The sequence below is a fragment of the Aptenodytes patagonicus genome, chromosome 21, assembly GCF_965638725.1.
Source record: "Aptenodytes patagonicus chromosome 21, bAptPat1.pri.cur, whole genome shotgun sequence".
In the NCBI taxonomy this organism is placed as follows: domain Eukaryota; kingdom Metazoa; phylum Chordata; class Aves; order Sphenisciformes; family Spheniscidae; genus Aptenodytes; species Aptenodytes patagonicus.
Window position 1 is genome coordinate 3875038 of NC_134969.1, and position 25555 is coordinate 3900592.

The 25555-nt window shown below is 52.1% G+C and overlaps 1 protein-coding gene across 1 annotated transcript in view; it reads right to left on the minus strand.

Moving 5' to 3' along the window:
* Positions 1-4048: 4048 nt before the first annotated feature.
* RUNX3 (RUNX family transcription factor 3) overlaps positions 4049-25555 on the minus strand; it is a 38676-nt gene continuing 17169 nt past the window's right edge. Inside the window, exons 4-5 of the mRNA XM_076357213.1 lie at positions 17535-17699; positions 4049-5254 (exon numbers count right to left, since the gene is read on the minus strand). Of these exons, the coding sequence (XP_076213328.1) occupies positions 4731-5254; positions 17535-17699 (689 nt within the window). The 3' untranslated portion in view covers positions 4049-4730. The remainder of the gene's footprint in view (positions 5255-17534; positions 17700-25555) is intronic.

Sequence of the window (25555 nt, forward strand, 5' to 3'; positions counted from 1 at the left end):
GCTCTCAAAGGGCCTTTGGGAGAGGCTGATGCACCCCGCGTCCCGCGCTGCCATGCTGGGGTCCGGCTTTCCCATTTAATTCATTAAACTGGTGCAAAACCTGTTTATAAGCAAGATGCAGCCCCAGCATCCGCAGCACGCTGGATCCTGTGCTTGGCAGGTGGCCTGTATAAAAATAACGCCCATATAAAAAGAACACCCATCTGGCCCTCAGGTGCCGGGTACATTTCACACCACAGGCTCGCTGAGCTACCTGGGCCTCCCAGCTATATTTGAGCTGCTGCCGTGTCCTCCCCGCGCTGGCTTGGTCCAGCATCACCTCGAACGGCAGCGCCTGATCCAACCACAACCTCACCCCCCCCGACGGGCATCGCCCCATCGGCACCAGCGCCAAAACCACTTTGCAGAGGGGCCGCACCCCTCGGAAACCCCTTTTCCGCGGGCGATCCAGCGCACATCGGTACAGCAAAGCCCTTTTTATTTGTCCTCTTTTTCTTTTCCCTTTCCTCCTTCTTCTCTCTTTTCATTGCAGCTTTAAACGAGGCCGCGAGTAAAGCATGGATCAATTTGGAATGGAAAGTTCCTGTAAATAATAGCTACACCTCGGGGTGTTTCCTCTCCCAGTAGCTGTGAAGAAAAGGCGGGTACGTCTAGGGTTTGACTTGAAACATATTTCCGCTGGCCAGGGCTGCGGAGCCGGGTTCTCACCCATATTAGCATTTATTGTGGTTTTGTTCAGGCTTTTCCTTCCCCCCCCCCCCCCTTCTTTTTTTTCCTCTTTCCGTGCAAACGCCGCTATGGGTTACGCTTACAGAGATGCTGCAAAGGAGAGGCAGACCGTCGGCTCCGGCACGTCCGCCCCGAGCCCTGCTCGATGGGAAAGGCGCTGGCATCGCCCCGGCACGCCGCTGCCGTTGCCTTTGCCGGGCTCATGAATAACGCTTGCGTTGAGTGGCTTGGCTCCTCGGGAGCCCCCAGCCTACGGTCCCTTGGCTTCAGACGCTATTGTAGGCTGGGATTTTTTTTTTTTTTAATTTTTGCTTTTCAGCTGTCATTCGGGTTCTGGAGGCGAGTGGTGAGTGCTAAGGGGTTTGGGCTTGGACCGCCTGGGAATTCGGGTCCTGTTTAGGATTTGCGCCGGAGCTTTTGTGTCTCGGGAAGCGGCGCGGCGATGACAGGCGGCGGTCGGGGCGCGGGATGCTTGGCTGGGGATGCAGGGATCACCTGCCAGGTCCAGCTTGGCGCGGTGTGAGTGGTCCAGACCCACCCTGGAGAAGCCTACAGGGGTTTTCTGGGAGCTCACAGCCCGGGGTCGTCGTCCCCACCCATCGCCTCCCCGCACCCCTGTGAAGGCACCTGCCTGCCCTCCTCCCTGGACACCCTTGCAACGCCTGCTCGGGCCAAACTGTGGTCGAGAGCAGCCGCCAGCCCCCCCCCCGCCCCCCAGACACCAGATCCGGGCACCGGGATGCTCGGAGAGGTGCCAAAATTAGACCCTGGAGAAAGAGCAGCGTGACGAGCCTTCCTCTGTACCGGGGCACAGATCTGCTCCCCCCGGCGAGAAGTGAGCAGGCGGAAGGCACCGGGGAGACTTGTAACCGTATGTTTATTATTCCACGTGGAAAGTCATTAAAGGGATTACACGGAGGCCTGACGATATAATCACGTACATTGGATAAGAACATCGACACTGATAATAGAAAAGCAGAACTGGCCGCTTTGCTACGGCTTCGTACCAACGCGATTCCCACCCGCTCACGAAGGAGCCCGACTCTGTTCTCATTGAAGCCAGCGCAGCAGAGACGTCTCCAGCGAGAGCTTCTTCCAATGACTTCAACAGGAGCAGACCCTCCTCTTCCTCGCCCTCCCTCCCCGCCTCCCCCCTCCCCAGTGACAAGTGCTACAGGTTAAAAAGATGGGCTACATATTAAATATAGGGCATTACCTTCAAGTAGGGCTGGTATAGTACACAAATAACCACATTATTTGGTATCACTAGCATTTGTTTTTAATGTCCATCGTAAGACACCATGAAAAAAACCAACAACTTTAGCCTTCTTTATCTACAAAGATCTTTGTTCTCATCTCCTTAGTTGTTTGTTGTTATTTTACCCTGCACATACAAGTATTAGAAGCATTATTAAGAATCGGATCCTTCAACACATTTAAGAATTATATTATTATAACAAATAAGACCAAAAATTAGATTTTATAGTTAAATATTCTGTGAGCCAGACAAAGGGGTTTTACTGTACAAGCGATTGTGCATTTTTTTTAAAAAAGCAAATTATAGTGCAAAGCAAAAAACATTGGCCTGTCTTGCGACCATTTGCATACAATAGAGGTGCATATATTTACACCTTCACATGACAATATGTCATAAAAATAACATCGTTGCCATTCTTTTTATTATTTTACTCTTTAAATTCACTACGAACAGTCTTAAATTAACCTAGTACTACGAATGCCTTGTTTTCTTTGTGCTTTCAATCAGTGGCGCGATCGGATGATAAACGTAAATGCATCAAAACACAGGCTGCCGTGGTCCAGTTTCTACAGCTGGCGAGCACCGGCGAGGTGCTCGCTGTCGCTAAGGCAGGTGAAGGTTGCAGTTTTGCTGGGGTAGGGCTTTTTTTTTAATTATTATTATATAAAAGAGTTGTTCTTCTTGTTGCTTATTTAACTCATGAGTGGTCATCGCAGCTTTCCAACGAAGCCAGGATGTCTTGCTCCAGTCTTGACGTGGTAGTGCAATTACAACGCTCTGTACCTCAACCGAGTGCTGACAAGCTGCCAACTGAGATTTGGTGATAGGCGGCGCGGCTGTAATGGTGTAACTTAGACAGAGGGGCTGGGAGGGCAGCTGTGGGGTTTCAATTTTCTTATGCTCATGCAAAAAAACAAACAAACAAAAAAAGCTTGGTTACTGGTGGCACTGCGGGCTGGGGACTGTCCCCGTCCCCTTGCCACAGGGCAGGCTCCGGAGGGCGGTGGGTACTGCAGTTACATGCTCCCTGGGATCCTGCCCGCGCCCCCTCAGCCCTGCCGGCGTGAGGAATCCCGAATCCAGCCCGAATTCCCATGCCAGCAGAAAAGCACAGCCGGCTTGTGGGAGGTGATGTAACCCTGCGGCGTGCGTCGGAGCCAGGCCACTAACCCGGCCTTGGGGAGCCCCTGCCACCTCTCCAGCTGCCTACGACCTCCCGTCGCGGTCCCATTCGGGTTGCAAACCCTTTGGTATCAGCTACGAGGGTGTGTGGTGCCCGGGAGACCTGGTTCCTCCGAATGCCACGTGATGCGACCAGCTACCAACGGGCCGGCGGTACCTTTAGTGCCCCTTCTTCAGCTTATTCATCTACAGCAAGATACCCCTGCTCTGGGAAACTCGGGGGAAAGGAAAGGAGGGTGAGAGGATGGAAAACGCTAGATAACATTGCTTTGCAATATTCCCACCACCAAGGGACTGGGTAGAAATTGCTCCTTTCTCCAAATCTCAGTTAGAGCTTTCAGTACGAACTGACAAGTGTAAAAGTCATTTCTTGATAAAAAAAAGTCATCATGTGTCAATCCGCTCTGGGTGAAAACGTGGGAAAGAATCATGAGACAAATCTGATGCTTTGCCACCAGCTGCATGTGTCGCCACTCACAGAGGATGAAAGGAAGACCCAGAGACTGGTGGCAGGGTCATGCCAAAGGCTCCCGAGTCCCTTTTGCAGCTAACGCGCTTGGAAGTGCATCTCATACATCTTGGATTGTCCTGAACGCCGCCTTCGCTTCAGCCACCATCACTGAGATTTGCTAAGAGGAGCAAAGAATTGAATGGTGAGGTCAGGACAAAAGAGCAAACAAAACAAAACAAAACACGTCTCGTAAAAAGTACATCTCATATGTAAACATACAGGGAAGGGGGGGTCTGTCGGGCACGGGATCAACCACGTTACTGTTTTAAAAATGACGACAACGATAAAAATGAACAATACAACCTCTGTCGTCAACAACAAATAATAATAATCACATCACAGCTCTTGTTCACATGGCTGATGCCGGCCGACCCGCGAGGAGCGCGCAGCCCCCGCGCATGCCCGAGTCCCCGCGGTTGTGCTGTAAACCAGACTCTCACGTGCCGCGCGCGGCTCTGGCGTCGTCCCGGAGCTCTTTGGTGGTCAGGGGCCCTACACTGGTGTGGAGGGAAGGAGAGGAGACAACGGGGCTTTTTTCTTTTTTTTTTTTTTTCCTTTTTTTTTTTTCAGTTCAGTCTTCCTGCACTGGCAGAGGGATGGCTTGGACGACGCCCTGGTCTTTTCTCTTCTCTGAAACATTTTGCAGAAGAAGGGTGAGCTTTTCGTAATTTTTGAATGCTTTGTGTGGGGAAGAGGGTGCGAGTGAGATGACTGAGAAGTGTTCTGCAAGAAACAAGCATCTGATTCCACACGTCCTTTTTTTTTTTTTCCCCTATGTACAATCCACATACTTAAAACATACGAAAGGAACCACATCAAGCGACAAATTCAAGCCTCGTGGACGTTCATCTTGAAATGTAACGCAGGTCCTGGTCCGTCTTCGCTTGATGTTTGCCCGTGCTTGCATGCAGAAGATCCTGGTTTGCTTTTGGTTTGGGAGACTTTGGTTTACCTTTTCCCTAGGCATCATTTTGCTATATTCACTACCAAAAGGAGTAATGTAACGGTGGCTGATTAAGTTAAAGCTATCGGTCCCCAGTTGAGTTCCTCCTAGTAGGGTCTCCAGACCGACTCATCCATCCTCCCAGTAGTCGTCATGGTTGTCGGCGAATTACTGTGGCTCCCGTCCGCATCCACCCCGTCGTTCTGATTGCCCAGGTTGGGATTCATTAAGTTGTTCCCCGCTGAGGCACTTGTACAAGAAGAAAGCATCCGGGTGGGGGAGCGCTCGCCGCCCGCCACCATGGAGAACTGGTAGGAGCCCGAAGATGTGCCGTAGTACAAATGGTAGGGAGAGGGGTTGGCCTGGAAGGGTCCACTTTGGTTTTGCGTGGAGCCGGGGTAGGGGGGTGGCAGGTAAGTGTGGTGGAAACGCGTCGTGGTGGGCATGCTGGTCATGCTGATGCCCCCGATGCCCGTGGCAGAGGGCGTCGCGGTGTAAGGGAAGGCAGCAGACATGGCGCCGGGGTAATGCATCCTCGGGTCGGAGAACCTGGTCTCGGTGAGAGCCGGCAGCGTCGGGAAGGAGCGATCGAACTGCCGGGGGTCAGAGAAGGGGCTCAGATCTGACGTGCCTGTGGGGTGGAGGACGAAAGTGGGTGGTTAGAGCGCTATCCTTGAGGCTTGTAGAGTTTGTCCTATAGCCTGGGCCATCCCCTGCCCAAGGGATTAAAGTCAGAGGGAAAAGCATCTCTTGGATCTGCCAGGGAAGAGAGCTGGGGAACTTAAATACAAAAATTCTAAACCCATTTGTTTAAGTTGTTCCCATTTCCTGTCCTAAAATTTGTTGTTTCCTATCCAAGAAGGGACACGACTAAGCTGACTTCTCTAGGGGTCTATTCATCTCTGGCAGATTAAAAAAACACACCCCATAAACACAGAAAAAAAATGTTTAGCCATTACATCAGCTGTGTAGTAAATAAATGGATGCAGGCCCCAGACGGCCGGTCCCTGAGATAGTCGGTGGTGTATATACACACACACGGAGACAGAGAGGAAAAGCTGGAGTCCAGACCAGCCTGCTAAGCCTTCTTGTGGGTGGCCTGTTCGTGCTGATACCATCAGGGGATGGAGCTGATAAACACACAGCTGAAAACTCCCAAGCTAGGAGCCACACTATCCCTCTGCTTGATTTCTCTGTGTATTTTTCTCCTTCCAGAAGGATAAAGAGAGTGAGAAATTCAGGCTTTCTTCTGCTGGGGGAAGGGAGGCTTGAGTCAGCATGGCGGGGACATTACCCAGCTCCCTCGGATGCTGGAGCCCCCATGCCTTTTCTTGGGGGGGTATAAACCCGAAGGGGGTCGTAGCCAGCCAGCCAGGCAGGAGAGGGACCTCTGCCCGGTGCTGCCGGGTCCCGTCCTCCTGCGGGAAGCCCAGGTTAGAGAGGGGAATCCAGACCACAAGATCCTTTGAGGACCTCAAGGCTTTTCTGTGGCTACCTCAGCCGTCCCGAGGCTGGTGCCATCTCCTCACAGAGCCCAGCACACCTCTGGCCTTGGCGCACCTGAGACAGAGAGAAATGAGTTTTGCTCTCCAAGGAGAGGTGCGAAACCCCTGTCCTTGAGACCTCAGCGGCCCACGCCGAGCTCTGGCACTGGTTATGCAGGAGGACATGGCTAGAAACACTGCGATTGTGCCTTTCTCAGCCTTTTAACACCCCTCATGAGATGACCATCTCTAGAAAGAGCAGTTCTAGCCCAAAGCGCTTAGCTGGTGCACCGAGCTCAAAGCCTTGGCCAGCTGGAGGTGCCTCTTCATCCTTTCTGTTTCTTCCCAAGACGCCTATTTTTCCCTTGTTAAAAGCAGGGGCATTGCGCCTTTCTGCTTTGGTAGTGGATGTCATCTGGCCTCAGTGACTTTTTTTTTTGTAGCATCAGCTGGATTTTGAATCGACTCAGAGCAAGAAAATGTGTGAGATGAGTATGATAAACATGCTTGTTGGTTTTAGATATGCATATGTATATAGACACACACATTCATACGACTGCATATTTGCTATGCATGCATAGGGATGTGTGTTTTAGATACATTTCTTAAGATGAATCATTTTTAACTTCTCAGGGCTGGTGTTCCAGGCCCTGCAGCATTTCCCCAGGAAAAAATACTCGAGCTAATCCCTTCCAGCTAACCAGTGGCAAGGGCATGCTCTGGAGGAGCAGATAGGGAGGGGATCTGATCTGAACCCTCTTTCTCATCCCAGGTGAGTCCTTCAGCCCTTGGCCGCTGGAAGGAGAAAGGGAGGAGAGGTTCCTCCCTCCCCTCCAGCCGTTTTGCGGGCGATCGGCAGCGCCTGCCTTCCCACGCAGGCTCCACGGAGGAGAAAGGTGGGGGAGCACCTGGTTTGTGAACGTGGCTGTGGCTTTGGTGCAAGATAAGAAAGGAGCAGCTCAAAGCTGTCACGAACCGCACCGCTCTGCACACACCCGGGGCTGGATGCAGCCGAGCCGAGCCAAGCGTGGAAGTGGCTGGGCCGTCCCTCTTGCACGCTATGTGGAGGGGTAGCGTGCTCGGGCTGGCTAGAAAAGCACAACGCTGTGAAAAATGCTCACAACTGACCAAACCAACCTGACTTCACATCTCAGCCTGCCAGCTCTGCCCTGTCCCAAAGCCATGCTACTGCAAAAGCAGCACCAAAACTGCTGTCAGGCGCTGTGAGCTGAGGTTTGGAGACCAGCTCTGCAAGAAGCAGCTTGACCAGAGCCCGTAGCTTTAGCAATCCAGCAGCATCACAGGTAGGACCATGGGACAAAAATCCTGGCTGAACTTGGACTGGAGAGAAAAATTACTATTTTCTGAATACCCGCTCCTCACACGCGCGCAGCTCTGCCACTGTGGTCCAAGTAGCTGGACTGTTTTGCCATGCACTGAGAGAAAGCAGTCTCGAAATCCTCCCCCAGCCCCCAGAAAACCCAGACTGCTGCTTGCTACCTTCCCAAGAGCAGATGACAATCTCCAGCAATCAGACCGCACTCCTTCGTTAGCTTTCACATGCCCATAAATAATATTCCATAAAATGCAAATCGAAATAAAACGTAAGTGCTCAGGGCACATTTCCCTTTTCCTCTATAACACCCTCAAAGGTTTTGTTTTTTTAAAGGCTACATTTTATTGGCCTGAACTTGCAACGTTTGGCAATGGGTCCTTGCTACTTATTTAGACGCAAGCGTGTCAGAGTGTTAATTACAGGCTGTGTGTGTGACGAGCAAAGCAGTGATACCGTCGGGTCTAGAGACACTCCGGCTATTGCCTGCAAAACACCGGCGGGCAGCGGGCGAGCTCTCCAGGTGCCAGGCTTTGAACCCCCCCGGTCTCTGACAGACAGCGCTCTGCAGGGCCGGGCCTCTGTAGTCTGAGTGTATGTGGGTGCAAATCCCTCAGAAAGCAAATCCCTCGGCTGTGCCTGCCCCGGCCAGTGAAATCCACGGCCCCGTGGAGCGAGTGGGGCATCCAAGCGACCATGACCTGGGCCTTGGGCTTAAAGTCTGGCCCAGAATAAAGCTTCAGCTTTCCCTGACCAGTCTGAGGCTAAAAGAAAAACCCAACACAACCCCAAAACCCAAAAACCACTTGTGTATTTTGTCTCTGCGTTACCTGGCGGGGGGGTTTGGCCTTCCCAGGCCAGACACCAGGCTGCTCCGCCGTATAATGTCGGTCTCTGTTTTCCCGTGGCCCCCCAGCAGCCCCCGGGGCGGCGAAGCCCGTCCATCCCCGCTCCCTGCCGCGACCCCCAGGCGGGAGAGCCGCCCCGGCCGCGCGGGGCTGAGGCGGCCGTCGCCTGACCGAGGCACGGAACTGCCTGGCGGAGAGCGGTGTCCCCCCCCCGGCGCCTCCTCGTTAACCACCGCCATGTCGTCCACGGCCCGGCCAGCCGCGGGGCTCGGCGGCGACCCCGGCTCCTCGCAGGGCCCAGCGCGGGGGGAGGCGGCCGCGACGCGCCTCCGCGCCCGCCGGCCGAGGGGAAGGGAAGCCCCGGCAGGGGTCCGCCCCGCCACCAGCAGGGGGCAACGGCCGCCGGGCCCGCGGCGGGAGGCGGCCGCTAGAGGGAGCCGCGGCCGCGCCGGCCTCGCTGCCGTCCGCGGTCGGCGGGGGGAGCCGCCGGGCGGGGACCGACACCCGGCGCGGCGGGAGCGGGCTCGGGCCGACAGCGCGGCGGGGTCCCTCCTCCACCTCAGGGCTGCCCCTCCATCTCAGTCCTCGCCTCAAGGCTGCCCCTCCATCCCGCCTCCTTCACCACAGGGCTGCCCCTCCATCCCGCCTCCTTCACCACAGGGCTGCCCCTCCTTCCCGCCTCCTTCACCACAGGGCTGCCCCTCCTTCCCGCCTCCTTCACCACAGGGCTGCCCCTCCATCTCAGCGCCCTCGCCTCAGGGCTGCCCCTGCATCTCAGCCCTCACCTCAGGGCTTCCCCTCCATCCTGTCTCCTTCACCTCAAGGCTGCCCCTCCATCTCGGCTCCCTCACCCCAGGGCTGCCCCTCCACCAGACGGATCCGTGTGGGTCGGAGCCACGCAGCCCCATGCCTGCCACCCCGTCCAGGGGCATCGGCCCTCCTGCCCTGCGTCCGAGGAGATGCCCGCTGAAATAGCTCCAGCAAGGTCCAAATAAAACATCGCCATTAATACCCTCCATAACCACCTAACTCAGCAGCAAAGCAACCCTCCGTCACGCTCAGCCGGCCATCAAACGGCAACCCAGAGCAAGCAACACGCTAAGCAAATTCCAGGGAAATAGGAGCGGGTGAAGTTGTACCTTCGGGCTCCGCGCTCCCATCAAAATCACAGCTGAGAACGTGCTTTAAAAAAAATCACATCTCGCTGTCCCCTTCCCCAGCACAGGCAGAGCCCAGCGCATCTCACACACACATCTGCGTGGTAGTGCTGCCTCCGAGGATTTACTACGGTTTGCCTTGCTTACTCGCTGTCCAGCCCCCATTTGCTTTTTTGGACCCTGGCAATCTGAGCTTGAGTATTTCAGTTGTCCAGTTGCCAATCAAAATATTTGAAGGAAATGTTTATTTTCTTCTCGAAATCACACCAGCTGCTGCACTAACTGAATAAGCCCATTTAGCTGTAAGAATTTAACCATTGTAAGAGTGAATTGAGTCCCCCAACTACTCCAAAATCTGACCCAATCTATCAGCGGAAATGTCAATGTTTTGGATGGGAGTTTGGGGAAGTGTGGAATGTGTATTAAATAAAAGCCATGTAAAGGTCAAAGCCCTGATTAGTAATGCCACTGTCTCCTCGTTAGGGCTGTGCTGCCCAGGGGATTGCGGAGGCCGGGACACACCCCGTTATTTAATTGTGCAGCTGCAATTTGCACCTTTTGAGGACCCCCAAGTCCCCCCCCCCCCGCACGTGGAGCCGGATAGAAACAGGCTTTCAAAGCCGCTCAGCCCCTTTCCAGATAAAACAACTGCGCCCAAGTGACACAGCAGCTTTCTTTTCGCCTCGGAGACAATATGGGTCTTTTCTTGGGTGGATGGCAAGGAGATAAATGCAAAAAGCTGCCTCTGAGCGCCTGCGCAGCGATGGGAGCTAAACCTCAGCTGGTTCGTGGCAGGGCTGGGCAGGGTGGCGAGGGCTGGTCGTGAGCATGGAGGTGGGGAGGCTGGTTCGTGAGGCTGCCGACCACAGAGGTTTCTCTGGGTGTGTTTAGCCGCCTCCCTTAAGACCATGCCGGGTTTGGGAGCTGCCTTGGATGGAGTGAAACTGGTCCCTGCGCCCTTGCTGGGTCAGGACTGGTGGGTCTGCTCTGAGTTCCCTGGAAGCCTTCGTTGCAGCCGAGGCAATGGGCCCTGCAAGAGGTTTTAAGGACTAACGGCACTGATGTGCATCCATCCCAGCGAAGCGGTGGGGGCTTCCACTGCCTCCTAACCCAGGAAAATGTCTGTTCTGCCTGGAGAGAGGAAAGGGCAGCAAAAGCAATGTCAGGACCTCTTCAGTGCTGCAGCACGGAAAGAGCTTTGAGGGACAACTAAACAACAAGCTCACCCAGGGCACGTGCGCAGAGCACAGCACTGGGGCTCGATGTACAGCAGTAGGAGGAGATTATCAGATCATCTGGGGCCGTGCAGTGACGTATGGAACCTGAGCAATTCCACAGCACCCAAGATGGGTGGACTCTCTGCTCCCCATTTTAGAGATGTGGGGAACAGGCAGTGGCTTATTGAATAAAGTCAGCAATAAACCTAAGCACGTGTGTACATTACACAGCACACACAAATACACAAAGCGTGTGGTACACACAGAGAGAATAAAGGAAATTTAAAGGGAACTTGATAGTGTGGAACTCTCCAAGTGTATAAAATATATAAATATCTTCAGCCTGGCCATATATCACCGTTTTATTTATACGCACATACGTGCCTTGCAAAATTGTCATGAAAAATCTAGCCCGGGGGAAAAAAAAAAACCTCCTTTCCTGTCTTATGCCACGATGATTGACGACAATGTAAACACTAATGATACTTTATGCTTATGTATATAATACGCATGCATGTGCGAGACGGAGCGGGGACAGAAATTCTCTCTCTGTATATACCTTTGGCTATTTTTTCTCTACTAGTTTCTGTGATGCTTGGACCTCCAAGTTGTCTTTCAGCATTTTTCTGAGCTCTCTTCCTCTCTGCTTCCTTCCCCTGATCATAACAGCTCCATCTGGGAGCACGGAGAGGCAGGTGGCCAAAGATGGAGAGAATCTGCTCTGTATGGGAAGGTGCACGAGATGCATTTGATCTCTGAAGATCCAGCTCATCTCTAGAGAAGGCGCCGCTCTCCTCCCCACCCACGCAGGCAGGCACACTCTCACGCCTCTGTCACATATGTGAACAAGTTCATTCGTTTCCAAGTCAGAGACAACTAAAAAAGAAAACGGCCCCTTCCTCCCACCCCATGAAAAACAGAGCAAAATTTATTTTGGGGGAGGAGGGGAGGTGTTGAAAAAAAATGAGGGTGTGAACAGCATCCGTTGTTACACGCCCATGGAGCAATTGTTCTGTATCTGATATAACCAGCTCACGAACTGGGTGCAAGTACTTCCTCTGCAGAGTTTGAAAAAAAAAAAAAAACAAACCCCAAACCAAAACACAACAACACACACTTCGCTTATCACAGCATCGCCAGGCACCACCTCAAGATTGCAGAGCATGTTTGCTGCTCAGTTTTCTAATTCTCTTCAAATACCGTGTGCTGCTGTGCAGACACACACTCAGCCCCCAAACCTACCCCGCTGAGCATCGCAAACTTTAGCTCCGCTCTCCTGGGTCCTCTCCCAGCACTTTCAAACAGACTCCAAACATGCTGGGCAACAGCCTCCCGGTCTATACAGGCGGGCAGGGCAGTGAGGCAGGGAAATTCCCAGGTATTCCCAGCTCAGTGAATCACACACCACATCTCAGCCTCCTCTGCCAACTCTTCAAGGTCCATTGGGATGCTCCCAGCCATTCGTTGGACCCATCCTGCCCTTCTGGGGAGGACCTTGCTTCTAACATCCAGTCTGGATTTATTCACGGCCAGTTCAGCCCCATCTCCTGTGCCAGCACTGTCCTTCATAGCTTACATTAGCTCCTCTCCCTCCCTGATGTTTACCCCCTGAATGTATTTATACAGAGCAATCAGCTCCGCTCTAAGCCTGCCTTTTGCTAGACTAAACAAGCCAGGCTCTCCCAGCTTCCTCTCCCGACAGCCTCTCTCTTCCCCTCGCCATCCCCAGAGCCCTCCTCTGCCCGCATCCCCCTGCCTGGCATGCACCGCGTCAGGCTCAATCCCGGCCGCTCCATCCCGCAAAGCTAATGAATAAGCTAACGGTGCTAATTGGAGCTGGTGGGTGGGCTGAAAGGGAAATGCTCCCTTGATTGCAGGCACTCCCTCTGGCCTGCCTGCGCTTTGCTCTTTACCTGTATTCAAAGGGTATTAAAAAAAATTAACAAGCCCTGACTACATAAAAGGAAGTTGCTGAATTTACAACCCAGCCTGCAGCTAGACCACCTTGCCTGCCGAGCAGGTTTGGACCAGGCCAAGTCTGCCATGGGAAACCCACTGCGGAGCGGCAGGCTGATAAGGGAGGCTGATGGGGTGATAGGAGATAGGGCTCCAGCCCTGCTCTGCCTCTCCTGGGCTGCTGCACTGCAGCCAAGCAGCCCGGCAATGCGGGCAGTGCCCTCCTGCAGCGGGACCCCGGGCTGGAGGCTCCCCATCGGCAGTCTGAATCTGTCAGCGTGGGTCCCAGCAGAGCAAAAATCGCACGTCGGATGCCGGATGGCATCCCTGGAGCCTGAGGCCAATTCAGCCGTGCTCGTCGCAAGCTCCTCTGCTATTTCGTAGAACTGCAGCACTTCTGCACCCTGAGCTGTGGCTGGGAGACGGAGGCCGCTGCACGTCAGCGGCAAAAGCAGCGGTCGCGGGTGCTCTCCCTTGGGGGATGCTCCCGTCCAGCACTGGCCTGTGGTTCAGCTTTGACTGTTACATGCCAAATTCATTTAAGGGACATCCACTGCGCAGTGGGCAAACGTAATTGAGAGGAGCAGAAAAGCAGTTTAAAGATAGGCACAGAAGCCTGCGGAGCCTGAAAGCAGGCAGGAAACCCATCTTAAGCGTGTTCCTTCCTTTGAGGCTGAAGCTGAATCCCACAATATGTTTTCTTCCCACTAATGCTTGCCTAGCTTCCTTTGGAAACAATTTAGTCTCTGCCCATGGTAGAATGTTTTTATCCATTAAGAAACGGATATTTTAAAGAAACCATAAGTCGATCTGGACAGGGATTAGGAAGCAGCAATTCAGTGTATTTGCTGGGCCCATAATTCAGGACTTAACCTCAGAGCAGCCACGTTGCATTTCAGAAACAATAGGGCACTCGCTGCCTATGCCAAGAGGCTTCTTAAAAGTAATGTAATACTTTAAAAATGTATATTTAAAAAGAAAAAGAGAGAGAGATTTTACTTTAAATGCATATGGTGAGGCATTCTGCTGATGACTGGCCTATGTTAAAAACATTGCACGGGCTTTAAGTAATGGATTGGAAATCAAGCTGGTTAAAGCTGAGCTGTTTCCAGATCAGGAGATCTGAAAGCTCTTCACCAGCAAAGACAATGTCTCCCAAACTGTTCAGCAGACACTAAGGCTGGGAGAGGCAGGATGGAGTTTGCAAAAGGATCCAGCGTTTACTGTTCTCCCTGCGAAGTCAAGGGAATTTGGTTTCACTGGAGCAATATGAAGAGGGTGCAAGGGGATTTAAGTGCATTAATCAAAACAGCTTGCTCTGTTACTGAGTAGATCGAATTTAAAATCACTTTGCAATTGTCCTTGTGTACACAAGGCCCCTACATGTTGCTGGACAATGCACACAATTGCTTTTGCGTAGTTGAAGATGTTTCTACCACAGAGCTAGAACACAGGAGCCGGCCGCGTGGGCGGTCCTCCTCTGTTGCAATGGGAATAAAATGGTTCAGCATGAACCACTGCTGAAACATGGGGAAGGGCAAAGTGTCGTGCGGAGAATTGGGGGCTGCTAGGACCATCCAGGTTCTCCCTGGGAGGACGTGTGTCTGTCACCATCCCACTTCCCCAGAGCAAGGGGGCCCCGAGAAGCAGCCGAAGGCGGGCAGAAGCAAGTTCCTTTAACATCTTGCTTCACTTTTGAGAGCTACTTGATTTTTTTTAAGCTAGAAGACAAAACTCGAAATGAAGCAAGCACGCAAGGCTCTGGCTTCGCGTGCCCCATAATAAGGAACCATTTCAAGCCATCCTAATGACAGCTTGGTGTCTCGCTGCGGAGACAGGAGAGCCGGGATTTCAAAACCTCAGATTTTCCAGACCTCACTGGAGAAGTATTGGGCCAAATCCTCAACTGAGGCAAACGGCTCTGCTGAAGCCAGGGAAGCAGCACTGGCTGATGCTAGATGAGGGTCTGCCTGTCCTACCTGCCCGGCTACGGGGCCAGATTCTCATCACAGCTACACTGCGGTGAACCCAGAATTACCCTATTTTCGCCCCAAAGCAGTGGAAATGGGAATGAAATCTGGTGTGTGGAGGGCTGCAAAAGTCTGTCCCGTTTGCAGACAGGCACGGGAAGGGATTGATTCTCTGCCCATCTGCACGGGGGAAGGCAAGACTGAAGCCACTGAAATACACTGACACTGGGCAGTGGGAAACCAGCACGAGAGCAGGATCTGACCCGCTCGGCCACGGTGCTGAGCACGCTCTCCTCCCATGTTTCCTGGCATGCCCTTCAGAAACAATCGGTTTTCTCTTACCGGGAGTTTTTTGGTTTGAAACCATTTAACCTCAGGATGATCGTTTTACATGGGGGCTATTTATAACCTCCAGGGGCTGCTTTACTGAAAGTCTTCTGCAAATGGCTGAGGGCCAGATTCTTCTCCCATTTACAGCAGCGTCCTTGCCGTGATCTCCGCTGTGGCCACAGCCTTTGCTCCCCGGGAGGAAAGATTGGACTGGGCCAGAGCAAACACACCTCCAAAGGACCTCAATTCCTCCCAAAGATCAATGCCTGTCTGTTTCAAAGCCCAAACTCCACGTGCTGTCCGAACACAGGATTTGAGGTGCCTGAATCCCCCCTCGGTGGCCGAGGCTGTTTCTGAGCATCTCAGCTCCCCAGCCCGGTTTTGCCAGAAGCGGATTAGGAAGCTTCGTGCAAACTGCTCGGTCAGCAGAACCGGGAGGCCAACCGCCTCCGGCACACGAGCGGAGGGCTGCCGGGCATAGGTGATCGCGGAGGGAAAACCTGTCTCTCCGCCTCTCGCTGGCCCCCTTTTAATCCCTGCACAGGGATGCAAGGATGCTGAAAACATTAAGGTCAGGAAGGACCCAGGTGAAGGACAGCGGGGGCCAGATGAACTCCGGCCTGCCCCGTTTGTCCCTCCTAACCGATATCTCGTTATGCTTTTTGCTAATCGGCTTCTCGTCTGTGTTACCTAAGAACGTGCCAAGTCGTGAGAATTACAGGCCTGTTAACTCCTGTGTTATTCTTGGCACGGGCCAGGCTCCACTTGCTTGGTAAAAATTACGATCTTTGTGAATAAGCCGTGTGTGTGTGAGAGAAAGAGGTTATTTTTTTAATTATTATTATGATCGGTTGTAGTCAGCGTTGTGTCAAAAGGACAGGGCTGAGATTAAAATTACTGAGCTGATTCTGCTCCCGGTTACGCTGGTAAGAACCCACAGTAATTTTAAGACAGTTCCTCCAACTTGGGAACAAGGGAGCCAAGAGCAGAGCGTGCACGAACTGCCTTTTGCAGCATTCCTGGTACTTTGGATTCACTCCGCAGGAATGACTTTAGATGGCTAATTTTGTGTGTCTCCACTCCTGCTGTCACTTGACATTTGGGAATTTGGCACAGACAGTAGCTTGTGGCCAGTTTCATTTTTTTCTTGTTGAATTTGTGTCATCACCTGATTCTTTGCTCCAAACGACGCTCTTTGGGTTTCTGGCACTACAGGGGACTGTGCTAATTTAAAATACGCATCTTTTTTTCTTCCCCCAAGAATATCTTTCTTTATTATGCAGCCAATGGGACGAACCTATAAAACTCTTTCTCTTTCTCTCTCTTGCTTTTTTTAACAAAAATCAAATCATAATCCTACACAAAATGCCTGGGTTCTTCTCATAAACCATGCTAATATCAATGAAAATTCCAAGCATAAAGATTTGCATTTCAATGAGAAAGAAATTAAATTTTCACTGTAATTTTGGGTTGGGAGGAGCGGGGCAGCTTTTACAGTTCGGGTAACATTTTCAAACATGTTTTTGCACCTGAGACACCCTCTTTGCCAATGACACTGAGGTTTTCAAACATCTACGTCACTTCTGAAAACGCAACACAAAGGCTTTGGAACTTTTCATACGAAACCTTCCAAGAAGGGCCACTTTTCACCAAAACTCAAAATGCGAACAGCTTAAATACTATCCCTTAAATCCCCGTTAGTATTTAGGCTGATTTTCAAAGGAAAATATTGCCGGGATTTAAAATGCATGGAAAAGGAGCACGTCTCACGTGCAGACAGGAGAATGGTCTCTCTTTATACATCCTGGTGGCATCTGGCTGCGCTGAGCAGTGCGGCAAGCCAGAAGCAGCAAGGCAACTGGATATTTTCAAACGCAACGCCCAGTTTGCGGCTGAAATTCAGGTGCATGGGAATTAGCAGACTGACCTCTCTCGGGTAACTCTGGTGGCAATTCCTACCTCTTTCCTGGCAATAAGCTACGGTGCAGATTCACGGGGAACGCCCGAGGGCTCAGCTATGCTGATGGCAAATATGGGAAGAGCAAAGCCTCTGTGTGTGAGTGTGTGCGCACGCGTGCAGCCATGCAGGTGTGCATACGTGTGGGGAATTATGCTGGAGTTGGGTGATGGATCACCAGACTTGGCAGAAACACAATGCAACAAGATAAGAAACCATTTGGATTAGCATGTAAAGTATAATACACCCTTTCTAGCTGATGCTTAACCATCTACGCGGGTGCCTTCATGTCAAAGAAGCTACTGGATTTGAAGTACGTTGCTCTGATCTCCCTCGCGTTCCTGCTGAAACTGCTCAGTTTTTCCTAAGACCCCACATCTAATGGTGCACAGAGCGAAATCGCCTGGGTTTATGATTCGGCACCTGTCTACTGATTTAATGGGTGCAAAAAGGCTTCCAGGGTCAAGAAACCCAACCAAACCCGTCCCTGGCTTGTCCCCCGGGCAGGGCTCCTTACCCAGGGGAGGGCTGGACTCCAGCCCTAAAATATCATCTAGAGGGAGGCTTGCTCGGCCGGGACGGCTCTGCTCCCTGCCCGGCTGTGTCGGGAGCACGAGGGTTCGGAGTGCGACGCCAGGTTGGGGCACCCAGCCAGTTACCTTGTATTGGAGTTTGAGCCTGGGACCCAAAGTGGCTTGGGGTGCTGAGGGATCCGCGGGGGTTGGGTGTTGTTGGGGTGACTCTCATGGACTGGCGCAGCCGTTCCAGCTCCCCGTAGCGGTCGGTGAAGGGTTTGGCTTGGTCTTCTAGCTTTTGTCTGTGCCCTGGAACATGATAAGAGAGTCTGATATCTAATCAGTTACCCTTTGGCTAGAGCGCCCCGGTTAAACACAAAGTCAGCGCAGCCTCCATCTTCGCGGTTTGCTATTATTCGCACGGGGGTAATGCGTGGCGGTCCCAGCGGAGATCGGCTCCCCGGGGGCTTTGCATGGCACACACGCGCGGGAAGAGCTCGCAGTTCAGACAGACGAAGCCTGCTGAAGAAGGGACACGGACTGACCCATGCGGGAGGCCCCAGATCGTCCGGCAAGTCAGCGTGCGATCAAGGAGCAGGATGCGGGCGCCAGGGTCAGGGTGCCCTGTGCCGTGCCTGAGCGACCAGCCTCCACCAGCCCTCGCTCTCTCCGAACAAGGAGGGGAGACACGTGCAAGGCAGGAGAAACCCCATCTCCTGGCAGGGTGGTGATTGGGGAACCAGCAAAGGAAACAGTGAATTTTAAGTATCTTCTACAGCGTTTGCTCAGTGCACAAAGAATAAACTCTCATCTTACTCCAGCCCCCTCCCCAGCTCTGCCCACCCAACGGGGCCAGAGCCAAGCAGGGCTGGAGAGGGTGCAGGAGGAGGGAAGGGAGCAGCCTGCCCACGGCACCGCACCTTGGCCGTCTCACTTTGCTTCTTTCTGTTCCTCTTTTCCTACCCATAAAATGGGGAGACTATTCACCTACCTCCCCCAGGCAGGGCAGCAACTAATGAGCGTTTGTAAAGCACTCCCAGCTCCTTAGGTAGCAGCTGCTGGAACAGGGCAATAATTATTAAATTTATGCTAATTGTCCTGAGGCAAGAGGCGCATGAAATACACTTGATACATAACTTTCGCATTTTACTACATTAATCATCGCCGAACGGCTTCGCTCTCTCTGGGCCGGATTCCAGTCTCAGTTACACCCGCACAAAACTGGAGAGACTCCAGAGAAGCCGGAGCTGCTTCAGTTTTACATCAGTGCCGGGTTCAGACCTTGGATTCTCCTTGCTCTTTACCTGCCGCAGCCGTGCAACACCCCCAGCTCTTTGCACCTGTCATGAAAGGACATTCCCAAGGTGGCAAAGGCCTTATCCCGGCGTAATCGAGAGCAGAGCTCGGGGGCACTGGAGGTGTGCAGGCACGCCGGGGAGGTAGGAGAGGAGCTGGGAAGAAACCCTTCTGCAGCTCTTCTGCGAGCTGAGCCTTATCAGATGCAGCCCTATGGCCAACATCCACCAAGTCAAGCTCAGTTCTTGGTGGCTTTTAAGAAGAAAAGCGATGCATTTGAAAGGTGAAAAACGCAACCACCTCTTGCTCATGCCCCCCCTTCCCTCCCCCCTTCACATCTGCGTAGCGTGAGCTCGGTGTCAATTTATAGCAAAGTCACAGAAAGTCCCCAGACTTCCCCCTCTTTAAATCTGATGTCTGATATCTTCTGATCTTGCATTTGCTTGGCTCGTCATGCTCAGGCTGTGCTTGCCAGGCTGTCTGTGGAGACGCCGGATGGCTCGGACGGGAGGGGAGAACATCGACTCTGGAGGGGATCTCGTGCTCCCAGCTGAGCTCCCTGCCACGGCGACGCTCCACGGGTATCCCAACAGCAAACCGCCCCCAGCCACAGTTTTTGAGGGGCTTTGACCCTCCTCTGGGAGCTCCACATCCAGGTGACCCCCACCATCTCCCCAAAACTCTATAATCCCCCAGGCTCCTGGGTGTGTAAAAGTTCAAACCGAACGAAAACGTGCTGACGCCAGAGAGCAAAACGTGGTAAAGAGCAAAACTCCCAGCAGAAAGCAAAAGCCAGTGGTATTTTGAAAATATATTTTCCCTGCTGTGTGAAGTAAACCAAGGAAACCTCAAATCGACACCATAAACCATCTCTTCTAATCTCTGTGCGTCCCTAGACCTTGGGCATCTCTGCATTATCTGAGGGCCTTCGGAAACATGAGCAGCATCTGTCACACGGTATTTGTGCTTTCCCCAAGGGGCAAAGCGTGTGCAGTGAGGTGTCTTGTTTTGGTCCACATTTTATTATTTCAGTATACATTTGAGCACAGAAGAAGAAAAATAGGTTTACGTTTTTCCTTTAACCAGTTTTCTCAGGCAGAGCTTAGCAGAGAAGCCAAAAGGACTTCAAAGACCAAGTTCCACAGAAATTTAATGGAAATTAAATTCTCTGCCTCTATCTCAGCTGAAACCCTATCCTGCGGTAGTATCTGGCATGTGACGGAGAAAATCCTGAAAAATAAATCAAGCGATCTCTATGCTGATAATATTTTTAAAGATTATTCAGCCGTACGGACTTAACTGAGGGCTTCATGTGGCTGCATCATGCTGCACTGTGGTTGATCTGGTCCCCATGCTGTCTGAACGCGGGCACAGCCCCGTGGAGTTTTTAAGCCTCAAGTAAATAGCAGTGTTGTACTTACACCCTCTAAAAGGGGCTGGTTTGCAGGGAGACCCAGCAATTACCAGCAAAAAAAACCCCAAAACCTAAAACTACCCTCAGAAAAAGAAAGCAGAAAACTTGATGCAAATATAAGCCAAGGCAAACACAGGGGCTCATTTAGGAGTGAAAGCCCAGAGGAGAGCTGCGGCGGGATCAGGACCCTTCCCAGCTCTCCTAGACCCTTCCCGGTTCGTATCCCACCCCATCCACACGGCGGGACCGGGCAGCGCTAAACTGTATGAAACAAGGCAGCGAATGAGTTAAAAACCGCCAGCTTGGACTGCCAACCCTCTTTGGTACAGGCTGTCTCCCCAGGACTTCCTGCCGCTTGTCACTTCGAGCTAGGGACGTCAGATTTTGTCACGCAAGAGAGAATCGCTATTAATGGGTTTCTTTCATCAGAACAACCTGAGCTTTTTAATTTCTGCAGCGGTTGGCTTCATTAAAAGCCCTTCCCCATCTACCCACAGCTGTCACGGAGAGGAAACCAATGCCATCAAGTGAACAATAGCTCATACCTTAGAGAAGAGGAAGGTGGTTTCTAGCTTAACCCAAGGACTGACTCAAAGCCTCCCGAAGCCAGTGGGCGGATTTTCAATCGACTTCAAACAGCTTCAGACCTCATCCTAAGAAATCTGTCTGAGAAGTCTTAATCACCCCGACCTGTGAATTTTGGGGCACGAAACCTGCTGTTGGGTCGGAGATTTTGCACTGCGTTTCCAGCTGTGCCAGCACTGGCTTGCAGGTCAATATTTATGGAAACAACAGTCCTTAGTACTATAAAATGATGGCAGCTACTGACCTTAGGCACTTCTTGTCAACAGCGCAAGGGTTTTAACGCTGGATCGGGTTTCCGAATCAGTTAACTCCGATATTGAACATGACATGATGTAAACACTGACAGATCACCTACAGTCCTGATGTAGTAACAAGATCTGTATCAGCATATCAAACAAACGATCCCATTGAACACTTCCCAGCTGGAAGAGCCGATGTGAATTTGACACTTTAGGCCAGTAATAAGAAGCATACTGGAAGTTTTGGGTGTTTTCTTGGAATGCAGACAGCGAAACAGTGTGCGCCACACTGGAGCTCAGGCCCTCAAAGCTATGATTTAAAGACATGTTTTCTGCATTAAAATATTTCAAAGACCAAACAGACCCTGCTCTTCCTTCTAGGAGTGTGCAACCTGATGTGGCTTCCGAAGCTGGGACCTGGATGGGGTTTCCAGGCGGGGGGGGGGATGTCCACGGTGTTCACCAAAAGCAGCTTATTTCCCCAGATTACTGGGATGCAGAATATAAAGTTGATCAGAGGTAGAAAGGGGCTCCAGGAATTTCATGGCTTGAGTGATACCAAAATCTCCAAGCTGGCAGATTTGATTTGAAAAAACACCCTCTGGGGTGCCTGGGGGTCCCGGTCCCCTGATTTATCTATGTTTAGATGCAGATGGGGTTACTGTCGGGAGAGGCAAGGAGCTGCACAGCCTGCCCTCTGCCCTTGGGGGGTTCGGATTTGGGTGTCACGTTCATCCCCGTCCCTTGCCGTAGCCCCATGCTACCAAAGGATGGGAGGAGAGCAGATGGTGGGAAGTGGCTTGGCCCTCCCCAGGCGTCTTGCTGCGAAACGCTGGCGGCAAGCTGGAGCGAAGGAAACGTGGAGCGTTTCAGCTCGGGGGGGGGGGATGTTCATTGACACACACATTTGCAGATCATTTCCTTAGCTCCACTGAGGAGGAGACAAGAAACGGGAGACAGTAGCGTGGGCTAGGGCAGCAGCTTGAGCCGAGCCATCAGCGGCCGCAGAGGCCCCCACTGGTCCACCTTGAAAGTAAGGCTCCAAGCATCCCTCCGGCAAGCTCCCACCATCCTTCACCCAAAGCTCTGCTCAAATATGAACAGCCAAACTCTACGGCTTAGCCGAGAAGGAGCTCACCAGGAGCAGCCCGTGCAGCCATGCCGCACGCAACCCAGTGGCTTAGTCTCTACACGTCCGTGAGAATGGACCACAAGAAAGCAATCAGCAGTGGATAAAACTCCAGCTCAATGCGCAAAACACCTTTCGAATCTCTCCCGTAGCCCTCAAAATAGGTACTTCAGAGAGACACACCAATCCTCTACAGAGGGTTTTTCCCAGTCTGAGTCTCGGCTAGACTATCAAGCCCCAGCATGCGCTCCAGAAACAAGCCACATGTGAAATGCCTGTATTATGGGAAGAGCAGGCCTGTCCCTTACAGCAGGTGTTGGAGTGGTTTCCTCTTTGCACATCTATAACACAAGACGTGAACGTCCCTCAGGTTTTCCCTGGGAACCCACCTCCGGCTTGAGACTCGCCATAGGAAATTCCTGGCCAAGAAGAATTTGGTGGAGCCCCACGGCCAGCGAAGGAAGGACGGGAGGACAGCGTGGAGATGGGAACCGGGCTGCCCGCAGTGCCGGCAGCTGGAAGGGACTCAAATATGACGTCTCCACGGAGGATGATGGAGAACTCCACTGAGCTCCGGTGAGTAGCGGCAGCTGGCAAGTGCCAGCGCTACTTCAGCCCACTTCTAAAAGTCGAAGCCCAGAAGTTCACGGGAGGGAGCAGGAGGAAAATGTTCTCTTCTGCTGCCGAACAAAGTCAAGCACAGATAACTCATTATTCACATGTTTGAAGCTGGCCTGCTTACGCCATTTGGAAAGAGAATCAGTCACAGCGAGGCTTTGCTTTGGTTTCCTCTGGCTTTCGTGAGACACTACCGCTACTGTCTTTCTCCAGCTTGGAGAGAAAGGGGAGTGTGTCGCAATGCGCCTCGACTCGCATGTCCTGGCAGAGGATTTACACCAACTTGAACAACGAAAGGAAAATAATATTTAAGGGGGTGGGGGAGAGAATTAAAAAAAAAAAAAAAAAAAAAAAAAGGCTGCTAATTTATAAAGCGTTTTTAGCTGGTGGTGGTCTGAGATGAATTGGCTGCCTCTAAAAGGATGAAAATAAATATCCCTCTTTTTGAAGGAAATAGCCTGGCTCCCGGCCAGCTGGCAGGAAGCACAGAGATATGTTGCATTTACAGTAGGTTTTTTACTGTCTGAAGCTCCAGCAGCAGGAGAGATGTTCGTGCTAGGCAGCCTGGTATTGATTAGCTGGCTTTGCAAGCCCCTAATCTCCTCTCACTTACGGGTTAGTCCCTTGACTTTGCCTCTGCCTCTCTCCCTGCCCACCCTGCGATGGGAGGCCTTGCAAGCGGGGCAGCTTCTGATAAATCCTGTTGTGGCCTTTTATTACACTGGGAGACCCCAAAACCAAGCCCTCTGGACGGAAAACAAAGCAGGGCATTAATTCCGATATTTAAACAGAAATCTAGGGTAGCGTTTCCAAAGGCTCCTGCGATGCGAGAGCCGTGGCCCGTGTTAAAATCAAAAGGAACATCACACCCAAATTCCCATGCAACTTCGGCACAAAGCCCTGAAGGACACAGGCTCCCCATTCCCAGGGGATTTGCAAAAGTGTTTAAAACACTTCACAGCACAGGTAAAGCTGGGGGCATTCTCAGCAGCAGACTGGGTAAAATTAATCGGGTTTAAGCATTTAGCCCATTCACGCCTTGCTGAAAATCCCCACAAGTGCTTGCCTGCATCTTCCCATCCTTAAAGACCTCTGAAAATCTGGCTCTGCGACTGCAGGGTGAATTAGGTGGTTTTCAAAAGTTTTGATTTGCAGATCTGAAAATTTCACCCCGTGTGTCACAAACTGTCAGAACGGTGCACATCTGCGGGAAACACAGCAGCTTTCATAACAGGGTGCAAAAACCACCAGCCTCGCTGACTTCTCTGCAGTTGCTCCCATTTCCAGGAAGGCAAAATTCATTTATGGGCTGTGATCCAATTCTCATGGAATTAGGCGAAACCCCTGATTCAAAGATTTCAAAGCTGGGTGCTTGGGAGGAAGCAGACAGATCTCAAGTACATCCAGCTGGTATTGCCTCAGTCGTGTCTGAGATCAGATTTTCAATTGCATATATTAGCTGTCACTACATAGATCAGTGGAGTGATGCCAATTTACAGTGAGTTAATGCCTGCTATCTAACAACTTGAAATGGTACCAGTATAGCTGGTTTTTCCCTGTTAATAACCTGTTCCATTAGGGCAAGCACATCAAATTCCTTTGGGTGACACTGGTTAAGGATACTCTGCCCAGGATGGGGAGGACCATCTGCTGGGTTCAGACCTGTGCAAGGAATGTGCCGTGGCACAGCTAATGGGTATGAGATGTATCTGACGCTGCGGGGCCACGCGGCAGCCGACTGGATGTAGCAGCATTTTGCCAGCCGGTCCTGTGCTCTCGGTAACACCGCACAACCCAGATCAGACCCAAACTTTCCCAAGGTTTGAGGATGCTGAGCGCTGGGTTTCCCCTTTGCCCTAGGACAGAGCTGGAGCCGAGCCCTGACATTTGAATGTTAATATCCCGCGATCCCAGGATTGAGCTCCAAGCTCCATCTCCAGAGACTGGCTGGTATATTGGATAATTACAGCTCCTGCCGAGCTTTGCCAGCACACACAACGCAACGCTATAAGCAAGAGCCTCAGAGCAACGCTACCTGCCCGGCACCCTTAATCCTCTCTGCAACGCTGCTCCTCCAAAGCCAAAAAAGCAGAGCTGTGCACGGGCTATCTGCAGGCAGGGGGGTCTGCGCCGGGCTCCGTGGCTGCCTGCTCCCGGGAGCGTGTGGTTTTGGGATGTGCTTAGCTGGGAACCTCCATGCGGGGAGGCAGGGCAGCATGGGGCTCGGCTGCTCAGCACCTTCCTGCTGCCGTCGTCCTCAGTGCAAAGGCTCGGAGGCTGAGACGGGCACCGGGGATGCCCTCCGCTTGCTGGGTCCCTCTTCTTCCCTCCCCTCTCTCCCCCTCTCCCGCTACAGTGCGTAGATTCACTGGAAAGAGTAAGATAAAATAATGCAAAATCATGTCTAAGCACCTTCCGCTGCAGGATATGATTTATCTCTGGCTGATTGCAGAACAGGTGACTGGTCTCCAGCAGCGGAAGAGAAGGGTCTTAGGAACTAAATTTCATCTCATTCTGAGTCAAATCCTCTTCCTCCCTCTGCCACATCATTAAAGTGATTGGTTGTGCTGATAAGCCCTTTCGAGAGGGAGAAACGAGATGTGTCCTGCCCTGACATCTGATGTGATCTTGTGGTTTTGTTTGATAGTTCTGGTCCTTTAGCTGTTGTCTTCCCTGAAATGAAACTTGCCTTTTAGCATTGACTTTTTTTGGTTCTCTTTTCCAGTCCGTGACCCTTCGGCGCTGTCCTCCTGAGCTTGCAAATCCTGCCCGAGGGAAGCGGGGCTGCATTGCATTAATAACCCTGCAACATGCAGTCCCAGCTACAGCTCAGTAAATCCTCACTGACGACAACCTCCACATACATGCAATGCTCCCACATCGC